This window comes from Oryza glaberrima, chromosome 1 (genome assembly GCF_000147395.1).
Source record: "Oryza glaberrima chromosome 1, OglaRS2, whole genome shotgun sequence".
Classification (NCBI taxonomy): Eukaryota; Viridiplantae; Streptophyta; class Magnoliopsida; order Poales; family Poaceae; genus Oryza; species Oryza glaberrima.
Genome location: NC_068326.1, coordinates 33,240,876 through 33,254,819, shown reverse-complemented (window position 1 = coordinate 33,254,819; position 13,944 = coordinate 33,240,876). Strand labels below are relative to the sequence as shown.

Below are 13,944 nucleotides of genomic sequence, written 5' to 3'. Positions count from 1 at the left end.
AATATCAGTCACTCAAAAACTAGCATTTTCCTAGTTTTATTTTATCTACAGACTAATTTGAGTTTTTTTAAGCAGGTACAATAGCAGACTATAAGTCAACTATAAACATATTTTAAAGAGATAAAGAAAAAGAGAGAAGAGCAGCGGGCTACAGATCTGTAGCCAGCTGCAACACGGACTCCAAGACGTAATGTGTGTATGACAGGTGGAACCATATATTAATAGTATAATAAGTAACTATTGTATGAATTGGCTATTATATTGGTTATAGATGATTTGGAGTTAATAGTGGGCTATACTATTAAACTTGCTCTTAGGGATACATAAGAAGGAAGTAACAAAGTGAGTGCCATGAAAAATACCGACTCACGAGCATATGGTTCGCTAGTGAGTCGTCGCCATAGTACAAAAAACGGGACCGGCCCGGCGGTTGAACCGGAAAAAACCAGAACCAGAGGTCTGGATGGCTCGATTTGCTGTAAAGACCGCCCCTGCATTTGAACCGGAATAAACTGCCTAGCGGTTGAACCGGAAAAAACCAGAACCAGAGGTCTAGATGGCTCGGTTTGCTGTAAAGACCGCCCCTGCATTTGAACCGGAATAAACTGCCTGAACCGGCCGACTCGGTTTGCTGTAAAGACCGCCCCTACATTTGAACCGGAATAAACTGCCTAGCGGTGAATCGGAAAAAACCAACCAGAGGTCTGGATGGCGCAGTTGAACCGGAATAAACTGCCTGAACCGGCCAGTTTTCATGTGAACCGTGAACTAGAGCATGCATGTGTACTATTGAAAATAGCCTGGCGGTTGAACCGGAAAAAACCAGAGCGTGCATGTGTACTATTGAAAATAGCCTGGCGGTTGAACCAGAATAAACCAGAACCAGAGGTCTGGATGGCTCGGTTTGCTGTCAGGACCGCCCCTGCATTTGAACCGGAATAAACTGCCTGAACCGGCCGGTTTTCATGTGAACCGTGAACCAGAGCGTGCATGTGTACTATTGAAAATAGAGAAAAAGGGATGGAATGGGGGTTCGAACGCTGGTTGGCTGGCTGAAAGCCCCATGCATCCAACACCCAGCTAACTTTCACAAGTGATAAGAAGAGAATATGCATACAATATAACTTCCGGTACAACATTCGAACCGTGCGAACCGGCGGTTGAACCGCTGGACCGGTGACCCAAGGAGGCGGTTCGATCGCCGGTTCGGTTTTTTCAACTATGGTCGTCGCTAAGGTTGGAGCGTGGGACGTCTCCCCCGCAACCACAACGAACGAACGAACAAACGACGCACCGCACCACGTTCGTTCCGGACGTCCACGCCTTACCAACCTTCTCGACTTGTACCCAGCTCGTCCCCTTCGTCGCCGCCGCAATCACACGCACACCCTTTACCCGCCGGAACGCGCGCACTTGCCTTGCCCCCCCGCCAAACGCCAGCGACAACAGCTATAGCAGCAGCCGCGAGCCGCGAGGCCTTCTCCTCCCGGGACGCCGCGCGAATGCCCTCCCCTCGCTGCCGGGGGGAAGAGGAGCGGTAGCAGCAGGCGAGGGCGCCGCGGCGGCGGCGGGGATGGCGGGGCGGCCGGGGTACGTGACGGTGCCGATACTGTCCGTGCTCGCCGCGATCGGGTACGTGTACTACACGGCGGTGTTCCTGGCGATCCCGGCGTGGCTGGGGCTCGCCACGGCGGCCGGGGTGGCCAACGCGGTGGCCTTCACCGCGCTGGCCGCCGCCTGCGTCGCGACCTACGCCGTCGCCGTCTCCCGCGACCCGGGCCGCGTGCCGCCGGCCTTCTTGCCCGACGTCGAGGACGCCGAGAGCCCCATCCACGAGATCAAGCGCAAGGTACACCGGCCGGTCCACCCTCTTCCGTCGGGGCCACCCAGATCTCGCGGGCGCCCCCCGCGGTGCGCTGCAAAGTTTAGATCCTTGGAGTGGGAAGCTAGCAGAATTGGACAGTTCGGCCTCAAAATTTGATACCTTTGGGTTTAGATTTCGGACATTGCCGATTAGGAAGATCCCCTGAGCTGATATTCCGTGCGTGGGCTTTAGATCTTCAGAGTGGGATGGCAATTTTGAGCTCAACGTTGAGATCTTTGGGGAGGAAGAGAGTAACAGCATGTAGGTGTGCATCCGAGGATATGGGGCTATGGAGGGGGTGAGGTGAGCGCGTTTTGCATTCGATCTTCACATACTGTTATGATCCATATTTGAACTTACGGGGTGTACTTCTGCTAAGAATGCACATATTGCGAGATGAGGGCCTTTGTATTATGGATTATATAGTCTTGGATCTAAGTACGAATCTTAGGTCTAGTCTTGCATGCCGAGTGCTTGGTTGGTGAATTGGAAGGTTTGCATTATGTATTTAATGTGTGCAATAGATTTCGAAAATTAATGTTTTGGGATCTATTGCACACATTAAATACATAATGATGGTTGATGAGGAAGCTGGATAGTTACCAATTATCATTAATTATTTTCTGAGCTTATGGTAGCTCAGCTGATAGTATTATTTATTTCCTATTTGGCATTGTGTAAGGGCTTTACATCATTTGGGGCGTTTAAACAATAGGTGCCTGCATAAAGATAATGTATTGCATTCAATCTGCTTTGCTTTTGCTTGTTACTAAGGTTTCATTGGCTATAATTATGTTGCTATCAGTTAGTCTTGTTGAACCATTAAGGCGTATTCTAGTCCTGTCTTCAGTAGACTTACTGGTTGTTGACTTGTTGCGCTCGTATGTTCTTGCATTAGAAGATATTCTTTTGTTTCCAGTAGTTTCAAATGAAACATTGATGATTATTCTGGTCAGATTTCACATGCATTTAGCGCACGAACACACCAATTGGGCATTTTGTGTAAAGAAAAAGGTTTTGAAAAGGAAAGCTTTTTTTTTTTGCTCTATAATGAAAAGCCATGGGTCTCTTTGGAACATTACACTTATATACATTATTGTTAGTACTGGAATTATTTCTCATCACATATTCTTTATGTGTTTTGCCTGCTTATTTCTGCATGCCTGTCATTGCAGGGTGGCGATTTGAGATATTGTCAGAAATGTTCCCATTATAAGCCTCCCCGTGCTCATCATTGTCGTGTCTGCAAGAGATGTGTTCTAAGAATGGTGCTGACTTGTAGTAATAGTGTTGAGTTCAATGTTTTCTATTTTGTAGTTCCAATTTGCATTATTCCCTTTTTTTAATATATGCAGGACCATCACTGTATATGGATTAACAATTGTGTTGGACATGAAAACTACAAGATTTTCCTAGTCTTTGTGCTGTATGCTGTAGTAGCAAGCTTATATTCACTGGTACTTCAATATCCTTGGTTTATTTTAGCAGCTATTCCTTGTTAGGAAATTAAGAATGTGAGGATTAACATTTATAACAGGTTCTGGTTATAGGAGGTGCTGTGCACAGTTTGCCTAAGAATGAACAATTAGGCAGTGATTCTTCTAGAACATCAATTGTAAGTACCTCAGAAGGGCTGTTTCAGTCATGCTGTATAATATGACCTTGTATAATATGCTAAGTGAATAATATGTTTCAAATGTGCAGATCATTTGTGGGGTATTTTTGTGTCCACTAGCTTTGGCATTGTCCATTCTTTTGGGTTGGCATGTGTATCTCATCTTTCATAATAAAACTACTATTGAGGTTTGAGAAATTGAATCCCCTTGGTGTTTAGGGATTTATTGTTTGTGGAATTGTAATGTTGAGTATGTTGGCCGTTTGCAGTACCATGAAGGAGTTAGGGCAATGTGGTTGGCAGAAAAGGCTGGAAATCTATACCACCATCCCTATGACCTTGGTGTCTATGAGAATCTTGTTTCAGTAAGTATTATTCCCGTTCTTTTCTTTTCATATGCTCAAGGCATAAGCATCTGTTTATGCAGAAATTTGTTTAGCAAACCTTCTCTGTGTTCATGCCTGGGTTTTGTATTTGTCCATTCAAAAATATGTGATGTACATAAATTAATGTTGGACCTTTTGTTCCATTATTCTTGGTAAGGAATAAGTCTACTTCACCCCCTGAAGTATTGAGGCTGATCTACATAACCCCCTGAAGTACAAAACCGGGTATTCTACCCCCCTAAAGTATCAAAAACAGTTTAAATACCCCCCCTAGGGTGGTTTTATAGGTGGTTTTGTTGTGCACATGATGACATGGCAATGGTTTTGGCCTCTTGGACAGTTGGACTATAGAAGACTACTGTAACAAGCTAAGCATTTTATTCACAAGTGAAACGGGCTGAGAATGATGTAAATTAGTGTTAATATATACTCCCTCCATCCCATAATATAAGGCGCGCAAGCATTTCAAGACTCAACTTCTAAAATATTTGACCAATAATTAGTATAATATGAATTAAATTTTATTTGTTGAGAAAATTATCATTGGATTGACATTTGAATTTACTTTCATATGATTATAATTTTCTTGCTATAAACCTTATATTATAGTACATGATAAATTATAAGCCAACCGTACCAAGTTTGACCATGCCTTATATTAGGATGAAGGGATTAGGCTTGCCGATCAATGAGTGAAAAGCAATAGTTAGATCAACTTGGGTTTACTAGACTAATCTTTGTGTCATGCAAGCCAATACCGCTGCCACGTAATCATTTTCATGGCAAAACCACCTAAAAAACTACTCTGGGGGGTTATTTGAACCCTTTTTCATACTTTAAGGGGTAGAATATCCGGTTTCTTACTTTAGGGGGTGAAGTAGGCTTATTCCTTCTGGTAATGGAGCATGGGAAATACCCTATAAGGGAAAAATGATGGGCTATAACATATCACTGATATCTACAACTTACAAGAAAGGCTCAGGTCATTTTGTAGCTCATGCTAACTATGACAAATTAGTAATTATGTGCACAAAATGGTTTATGTGATTTTTTATATTAACATTTTGGCTATCGGAGTTTTTCGGTACTAAAAGGCTGAAAATTGGTTATGTTTCATTTTCTCATTTTATTTTGTGTGTTTTCTCTACATAGGTGCTAGGGCCTAATGCGTTGTGCTGGCTCTGCCCAATATCAAGGAATACAGGCAATGGTATTCGTTTCCGTACATCATATGATATACCACTATCTACACCACCAATTTGACATCAGGTAGCATTACATTCATGTTAGATTTCTGCTAATTTGCTAAAAAAACTTGGTTGCCTATCCAAGTGTGAAATGTGCTATTCTCGCAATAGCATTTGATAACCCTTCATAAAGGAATAGCGTTTGTCAGTGTCTTGAAACTCTTGCATCAAGAGTTTGTACTTGATGCGATCAAATGTGTAAATGACACTCCACGTGTAAGATACAGGAAGAGGAGCTGGATATTCCTCCAGGCTCCAAGGATCTGTATGGATTTTGGAGCTAGAAATGTTAACTTGGTTTTCTTTTTGCTTTGCAATTTTCGACATACTTGATGAGAAGAGTCGCCAGCGCCTCTACTGATCTAGAGTGGTTGTATTCATACACAGAAGTCCAAATACATGAGTGCCTCTTGTAAAGTTCAATGTCTTGTATTGTTATTTTTTGGAAACTAATATTGCGTTGTCCGGTCATATTGAGAAAGTATCCAAGATTAATTGTATAGAGTTCAGAAATATATGTTACATTTGATAAACATTGTGGCTGTTTCTGTCAGGACATGTGTGTGTTCTTTGTCTGACCGGACTATGTGATCCAAGTGCTAATATTGCTCTGGCAGCAGTGATAAAGCAGAGGGTAAATTTGGAAGTAATTACATTTGAGGCCAAACATGAATTACGTTTTTCTTTTTATCTCAATTCGCTAGAGCTGCCATGAACTGTAACTCTGTTCATCTTACCTGTGCCTTCCATGGACTAATTGCATTCTCATCATGTAGTCATGTCCATGACTCGTCTGGCACAGCATTAGTCGATATAAGAGTAAAACGCACCAGTATTTTCTGGGGCTTCCATTACTTATGCGTTGTCGCGTTTAGCACAATCCTGTGAAGGAATAGTGCAGAAGTAACTGGCGTTGAGACGCTGACTGTAAAGCAGTGCAGCTGTTGACCCGCACAGAGTGCCAAATCTGCAGGTTCCCTGCGAGCTGAAATTAACCCACAAATCGATGCTTTTGTTTGGATTGAAATTTTAACGTCAAACACTTCATATATTTTACCAATTGCATCTCTGAACATGCCCTAAAAACATTAAACTCTTGCACAAATGGGCTGGTGCACACTGTGATCAAAGTGACACGACTTCTTTATGTTTATATGCATATTCATGGCCCATTTTAACTACAACCAAACAAAGTTTGTGTTTGTGTGGAATTTCAACAGCATACAGTTACCAGGTTCATACATAACTTTATACTTTTTATATACTCCTACCTCATAACTTGTCTTAGTGTGATATTATCTATTTGGCCTTCTTTCCCTTGCCCTTTTTTGCTTCAAGTTTTGCTTGTACACGCGCAGCTGCAGCTGCTTTTGCTTCCTCCCTTTTCCTCTTCTCTTCCTCTTTGGCTGCAGCAGCGATCTCCCTCTGCTTCTTCAACTCCCTGTTAAAGTGTAAAACCCTAGACATGAGAACAGTCCCCTTTTGTCTGTTTTGATAATTCTGAATCCTTCAATTTGGCAGGTGTCATCAGAAACTCTAGTATGTAACAGTTAGTCGCATCCAGACAAAATTAACTAGCATGCATCACAAACTCACAGTCTTGCACGTATAGTGCTGTCAATAGAATGCTTTACTTGAACTTAAATTGTGAAGCACGAAAACATTGTTCAGATATCTTACTCAAGCCTAGCTTTCTCTTCAGATACACTTTCCACACTAGAACCTTTCCTCGGCCTGCATGCGATTAACTCAACCTCAAAAGTGAGAGTTGCACTGTGAAAAAAAAAAAACAGAGCTGTTTCTGTTACCTTTGAACTCTGTACATAAAAAACCAAAGACTTTACTAGTGACAGATCAAGTTTTCAGACTTACTCTGGCGGTATCTCTGGAGGTGAACCTGCAGCTCCATAAGCATATTCTGGCTTGCATGTGATCTTTGCAACCTCTCCAACCTCAGGTGTCCAATTTAACAACAGTATTATCAGCAAAAGAACTGTTTGGGCTATTGATCATAATGAACTAGCGAACAGTTCATCCATTTACCTTCATTGTTTTCACGGCGATATCCCATGCCTTGATGACAGTTCCCTCTCCAATTTCAAATGAGAAGACGGAGTTGTCTTCATGAGTAGTGTCAAACACTTCCCCGTTCTCAGCAAGTGTTCCTTCATAGTGAACTGTAGACAAGGTAGAAGCAGAAGCTTTTATGCTTTTGTAAATCTGAAGAATAGGTGTACTGAAGCAAGACCAAGATGTGTAGATAGCTGCAATACCATCAACAATGGGAAGACTATCTGAAGGTGCAGTAGCATCATCCTTTGCTCTCCTGATCACTGTCTTAAGAATGCATCTATCTCCGGTTAAATCTATGGTCTCAGACATGACTGTTTTTATCTCAAGAAGAGATCCTGAAAATCAGCATAGAACCCACTAGCATATAGTTGAAGCAAACCACAACCAATTTCTTCCTACTTTTATGCATTTTTTTAAAATTTTATTTCTTCTATTTGATCCAAGAATGCATTTTCTCAAAAAAACAAAACTATTAGGATCTAATGAAAAAACATGGTACGCTGATATCTGATTCCTTCAAATTGAATGCCTAAGAGATTATCCCAGCAAACGAGCAAAACATGAAAAATGGACAATCATGTTCCCTGAATATTCTTCCTGAATAATATGCTCCATCAAGTACTGAAATGAGTGACACCACCAAAAATGCACAAGAACTAGCCATATATAAACTTTTTCGATTTGGGCCTAAAGATGAACTAGAGCGTTTCCATGAGGAAGGAGATACGGAATTACCCTGATCTTCCTTGGGAGGGGAAAACTCTCGATGGGTGATTCTTCTTCTGCCGCTGAAGCTTCTTCTTCGGCGAGTTGCCCGGTGTATTCTTGAAGAGTGCGAACTCTGAAGATAAGAGATGACGAGACTCGAGTAGAGAGAATATTTGCTACTATCTGGGCGACCTACACCTGTAAAGGCATTCAGTGCAGTGACGGATTATATTGGCCAAAGTCAAGAAGTCGTGTGCAGAGTTCGTATCAGATCAGCCCACGTCTGTGTTGATAACGCATAGGTGTAAAGATAACGAGATAGTACATGGTGTTGCTTATCTGAAGATTCTGAAGCTTAACTACATCTTCTGCCCATGTTCTCTTTTCGAACTTCAGCTACACTTTTATGCGCTGAAACACCGAATGAAATCTATCTAGCATCAATTCTTATGCTTTTTGTTACTATTCTCATCTGCGTGCCTTACAAATATACTACTACATAGGACCATTAGCCCTGAACTATGCATGTAGCTGATCAGCGTCCACTTGTCACCACTGTTACCAGATGCAAGATATCAAGAGGAACAGTCACCCACACTGTGGTCGGAATCATTGCAACCACACACATAAGAGCCGGTACAATAGCAGACTATTAGCCAGCTATAAATATATTTTAATGAGATAAACGATGAGAGAGAAGAGCAGCGGGCTACAGATTTGTAGCCAGCTGCAGCACGGACTCCAAGACACACTGTGTGTATGACAGGTGAGACCATATATTAATAGTGTAGTAAGCAACTATTGTATGAATTGGCTATTAAATCGGCTATAGATGAATTGTAGCTAGTAGTGGGCTATACTATTAGACTTGCTCTAAAGGATCTGCCCTTGCTACCTCTCCGTGACACACGCTTCATCGATCATGCAAGTATCCAAGCACAAAAGGCCGGATACTGGATAGGGGCATGAATGCAGCAGCCGTCCTGGAAGAGAGGGAGGGGAGAGGGGGGACAGGAGCAGAAACCGTATGTTGCAGCCAGCGCAGTGCAGGCAGCCGGAGCTGAGCTCTGCCAGCTTGTGAAGGCCACTGTGCATGGATGGTGGGGGGGTCCTGCGGCTGTGCATCCTCTCCTAGCTTACTCGCCGGTTACCTGCAAAGAGCAAAGGACCTAGGTAGTGAGTACTCATCACTCATCTCAGTAGGATCATAGGACCACTTTACTACTGCACGCTGGACACTGCTCGCCAAAAATAAAAGAAAGAAAGAAAAAAAGAAAAAAAAAACTTGCTACTGGCCACTGATCATGCTGATTCTGCAACGTTCGTAGCATCGCAGCACGCATGGGTCCCTGGCATCTTCAGCCGAAGATGCTGGGTACGCACGCATATATCGCTGCTGCAATGCATGCGCCATTGCAGCAGCTACCTACTCTCACTCACCTCTCCTACCGCGTCCTACGTAGGAAAGAAAACGTGCTTCCCGGGAACAGTAAAAGAGAAGACGACCTCCCGAAATCGATCGTCAGTTACACCACCACTTCGCCATTCATGCATGCGCACGAAGCTGGTGGTCAGTACGAAGTATACCTAATCTACACTGACTGACGACCTCTGCCTCTGTCTTCTGCCTAAGGAAAAAAAAAAAGCTTCTGCCGCTCTTCGTGATGATGATGATGATGAGGATGAGCCATAACCTCATGACTGTCTCAAACAGGATCGACACTACACTCCTACTATAGTAGTGAGGCCGAAATCTGGGCGGATGCATGCCCGTGAAGTAGGTAGAGTACTCGATCGTTGAACCACCCGTTGGTAGTCCTAGTCTCCTAGATACTCGTAGCCAAGCCAGGAGCATCGGAGCATGCGAGACTTCACCAAAGTAGCCAAGTACACTGCGAGCCCATTTGGTCCAAGGTCCAAGCTGTGTGTTTGCGTGTGTGTGTGTGAGAGAGAGAGAGAGGGTTTTGATTACTGGTGATGGCGCGCAGCTCACAGGGGCGCTCAGATACGGAGGCGTCGTTTTGGGAGTAAATAATTCGATGCGTCAGCACACTTGGGGCCTCTCCTCCTCGGGAGTGTCCACACTCCACAGCTTCATTCCGGGTCAGGGGGCTCATCAGAATGCTACTAGTGGTAACGGCTCCCCTCTTTTACCTTTCGGAATTTGGCCCCCCTCCCTTCAGTCGCATGCAGCGAGATTTACCGCGAGTTACTGCCTCTACGCGATGGTAAAAATCACCAGCGTAAACTGTCAAGGATTGTGCTTTACTAGTTGCAACTTGCAAGATGCCGAGAACGGATTTACCGGAAAGTGACGGTGGTTTTAGTGGTAGCTTTCTTGGTGTGTTTTTTTTTTTTGGGGTAGGAGAACAAGAAACGCAATGGAATCCTCTGCCAGGGTGAGGAAAATGGCAGGTGGCGAGCCGTCCAAATCTAGATTCAGAGGAGTATCTCTTCGCACTCCGATGAACCAACACGCACGCGCGCACGTCGAGGGAGTCAAACACCGGAAGCGGAAGTAGAAGGAATAGAGTAAGCGCCACTGCACCAGCAGAATCCAAGAACTACCCACCCATTTTGATCGAGTACGTCCGTCTATATTTAGATGCTCATGCGCTCACATGACATCAAAAAATTAGAAATAAAAATGCGCAGTGCAGCGACCACGCATGCTGGGCTACTGGCCGGCCTACTGCACCGCTCATTCGCTCTACTCCTCAGAGAGGAAAAAAAAGGAAAGGAAAATGAGGAAAAGAAATGGAAAAAAGATACTATTCTCTTTACACAAAGTTCCTTAAGTCCTAGAGAGAGAGCTTCATCGCATTTGCTCGCCCCCTCCATGAATCGATCGATCGATCGAGTACCCTCTCATTGGTACTCGTGCCAGCAGACGAGCATCGTGACGCAGCGGCGCATGATGTAGAACCTCGCGCGCTGCTCCTTGACGAGCCGCACGCACCGGCAGGTGAAGGACGGCCTGCTCTTGCCGGCGCCGCCGTCGCCGCCGCTGCGCACGCACATCGCCACCTTGCCGCCGCCGCCGCTGCTGCTCCTCTTCTTGTACAGCCTGCACGGCTTCACCACGGCGTAGAGCTCCATGGGCACTGTGGCGAGGGGTGAAGAAGGGTTACCCAGTCAGTCGCCGAGACGATGGGAAGGAGAAGATAGCTAAAGCAGAGGGGCAGAATCACGGGGAGTGAGACTGTGTGAGAGAGTGTAGCTAAGCTGATGAGAGTGAGAGTGACCGAGGTCTGAAGCTCCTGTGGAAGAGGCATAAAAATGGCTATATAATGGAGCTGGATGTGTGCACGTAGGGCCATGACGTCCCAAAAAAGGACCCACTTGGTGTTTTCCTATGTTTATGCAGGGTTTTCGCTGTTGGAACAAGGCTGACGCCCCATTTTTTAATTTCCTACGACTATCTGTTGCTCTTCTGGCCTCTGCCGTGAAATGAAAGCTCTGCGTTTTATTTTGTTCTTTGCTCTGGTGCAGCAACAAGGGTTTGTCAGGTGTGTGAGGGGGCTAATTTTCCTCGCCTTCTGCCATTTTTGAGAAGGCAAATCGTTTGACGAATGGCAAACCCAGTACTACTACGAACTATAGATATCTTGACGGTCGTTGCACTATATAGAGAGAGCGAGTAAAGTACTCCTACGTAAACTACTGTTATGAAGTGTAGAACAGCAAAATTGACCAGCGAAGCCACAACAATAGATGCAACTAGTACCACAGGAAATCTAAACTACTACTGCTACGTACTTCCATTGTTGGAGGAGTCCCACTCCGGTGCTTTCTACTCGGAGTATAAATTAATCTAAACCGTTGATCGTTTTATATCGAATGGGTCAGATCTATTTATACTCCTATCTTAAATAGCGGTAGTAGAAACGTCAGAGGATATAATTGTCCAAAAAATATGGACGGGGATGGTTGAATTCGTAATTTTGCATATCAGTTAGAAACACTTGAGCATCGTTGGGCCGTGCTAGGTTTAGGGTGAGTGTGGCGGAACAGATGCGATGAGCAGATCGGTGGCGTGCTTCCATGAGATCGTTGCGGGATTACGACGGGGGATCAGCCTCGGGAGGCTACTCCTTGCCCAGCGGCTCAAATGCTAGAGATCAGTATGCGTTCCACGCCAGGCCCGAGAAGGAGACATATAACTAGCGAGCCTGAAGCCCTGAACCACGACAAGAAGTCAGATCAATTCAACGATTTCAACGCCATCGAAGCCAATCAATATTACTGTGTTTTGAGCATCGCTCTGAACTGAGCAAATGACCACTCTGAACTTAAATACTTCGGTACCATCTTTGGACAAATTTAGCGATGTTAATGGCTTAATTCTTTAAGAACTGAAAACACATCATGTGGAGAAACTAATAAATAGGTTTTAAAGATAATCATGGTGAGTTTATAACAGCACATTTGCTCTTGCTCCTCGATTTGACTATATAGCTTTGTTCAGTAGTTCTTTGTAGTATTATCTGTTCAACGGAGGAGCTCGCACATGCCGGAGTGGGCATTGCCGCCGGAGTCGGGCGCACGCGAGAACGAAAGGAGCGGTGACACAGACAAACTGATCCTACTATTAAGAAAAAAAAAGTAAAAGTTAAAAATTACCCTTAACCATAAATTAGTAAAATACTAATTTGCCCTTATAAATTAATGACTCAGATTGCTTCTACTTGTAGTAGAATACTATAAGTAGAGAGCACCGTAGCAGTGCTCTTGTTGGAGACGACCGTTCAAACTCCGGACACAAGCCTGCGCCGCTGCTCGCACCCCCACATGCATACACGTTTATACATACATACGCACGGTCGACGCATCCGGCAGCCTTGCAGTTGCCGGCCCGAGCGGCCCCGATGCGGTGCCGTCCCGTGCGTGAGGTCAAAAGCTCGAGTCCCCCGAAAACTTTTGCTCCAAATGGCTTAAAGCTTCGCTACCTCCGCCAGGTTCACAAATCACAAAGGTTCACAGATCACACAACCAACGCCGTACGAATTGCGTTCCATCCGATGTTGCGCTTTGCGCTCCACCGCGCAGAGATTTCCCCCAAACTCTCGCACGGATGCCGGCATGCGCCGTCCTCGCGCATCACCAGGGTTTCTCATGTTGGTCCACAGTCACACCTCCCTACCCCCGCCCGCGGATAAACACGGCACGTTTCCGCGGCTGCGCGCGGTGAGGGGATCAAGTGGGCGTCGCAGCGAGGGGGCAGCGGCTGCAGTCCATAGCCCATCCGAGCGAGCGAGCGATCGGCCCCGTGTGTGGCTGGTGTACGTGGGTGGGTCAGCACGCAGCAGCGGCCGTCAGCTTTAAACTGTAGCAGCGAGCGCCGAGTGAGCGAGCGAGAGGCCGGGCAGGGCAGAGGATCAGACTGAGACTGCCCGGCCGGCCTGCGCGCGCGGTGGTGGACCGGGGGAGAGGGGGGACTGGCTGCCGCGCTCGCTCGGCTACAGCGAAGGCAGGGCGGGGGCAGAGGCAGCGGCAGTGCTCGTCGTCCTCCGCCTCGGGAAGGTTGCGACGGACGGACGGGCGGTCGGCCACCCTGGCCACAGCGCAAGCCCGCAGCCGTGATGGGCCCTCCTCCGGCCGGCAACGCACCATGCTCCTTCCACCACCTTACCTATGCCTAAACCATCTATGGCCAAGTTGGCCATGGCCACGCACTACACTGGATCAGGTCAGCACTGACGGGCTCAAACCCTCAACTTTGACGAGTTCAGCTCCCGGTCAGAGATTAGTGGTCACTAATGACTTGAGTCACCTGTGACGGGTGAAGACCCGTCAGAAGTAAGAGCCACCTCAAACGGCCCCCAACTAAAACCCGTCACAGGTGAGAGTTACCTCTGACTGGTCCCAACCAAAACCCGTCACAGGTGAGAGTCACCTCAAACGGCCCAACTAATTGGGGCCGTCACTGGTGTGAAAAAAAGGGGAAAAAAAAAAGAGAAACACCGTCCTCCTAGGTTACCATCACATTCATTTCGACCGATTGCATTTGGCATTCACAAATCAAAAAAATCGTCACAATTCTTCTTTGTT

At 45.7% G+C, this 13,944-nt stretch overlaps 3 protein-coding genes across 6 annotated transcripts; 1 reads left to right on the top strand and 2 right to left on the bottom strand.

Annotated features, from left to right (window-relative positions):
* The first annotated feature begins 1,264 nt into the window (after positions 1-1,264).
* Positions 1,265-5,762, top strand: LOC127782895 (probable protein S-acyltransferase 16). 2 transcript variants are annotated; one of them, XM_052310183.1, is made up of 8 exons: positions 1,265-1,849; positions 3,040-3,132; positions 3,220-3,321; positions 3,402-3,479; positions 3,569-3,667; positions 3,749-3,844; positions 5,018-5,134; positions 5,453-5,762. In XM_052310183.1, the coding sequence occupies exons 1-7, from the start codon at positions 1,574-1,576 to the stop codon at positions 5,126-5,128; spliced, it is 855 nt and encodes a 284-aa protein (XP_052166143.1). In that variant the 5' UTR covers positions 1,265-1,573; the 3' UTR covers positions 5,129-5,134; positions 5,453-5,762. The 2 variants fall into 2 exon arrangements, with proteins under 2 accessions (XP_052166143.1, XP_052166135.1); XM_052310175.1 differs by having other exon boundaries at positions 5,018-5,762.
* Positions 5,763-6,232: 470 nt separating this feature from the next.
* On the bottom strand, positions 6,233-8,334 carry LOC127782913 (peptidyl-prolyl cis-trans isomerase FKBP20-1-like). 3 transcript variants are annotated; one of them, XM_052310201.1, is made up of 7 exons: positions 8,219-8,334; positions 7,921-8,091; positions 7,386-7,520; positions 7,156-7,289; positions 6,985-7,064; positions 6,793-6,885; positions 6,233-6,553 (listed from the first exon to the last, which is right to left on the bottom strand). In XM_052310201.1, the coding sequence occupies exons 3-7, from the start codon at positions 7,492-7,494 to the stop codon at positions 6,412-6,414; spliced, it is 558 nt and encodes a 185-aa protein (XP_052166161.1). In that variant the 5' UTR covers positions 7,495-7,520; positions 7,921-8,091; positions 8,219-8,334; the 3' UTR covers positions 6,233-6,411. The 3 variants fall into 3 exon arrangements, with proteins under 3 accessions (XP_052166161.1, XP_052166167.1, XP_052166154.1); XM_052310207.1 differs by having other exon boundaries at positions 6,793-6,846; positions 7,921-8,314; XM_052310194.1 differs by having other exon boundaries at positions 7,921-8,279.
* A 1,463-nt stretch (positions 8,335-9,797) lies between these two features.
* LOC127757072 (small polypeptide DEVIL 5-like) lies at positions 9,798-11,233 on the bottom strand. Its single transcript, XM_052282499.1, has one exon. The coding sequence runs from the start codon at positions 10,990-10,992 to the stop codon at positions 10,762-10,764; it is 231 nt and encodes a 76-aa protein (XP_052138459.1). The 5' UTR covers positions 10,993-11,233; the 3' UTR covers positions 9,798-10,761.
* Between the last annotated feature and the right edge of the window lie 2,711 nt (positions 11,234-13,944).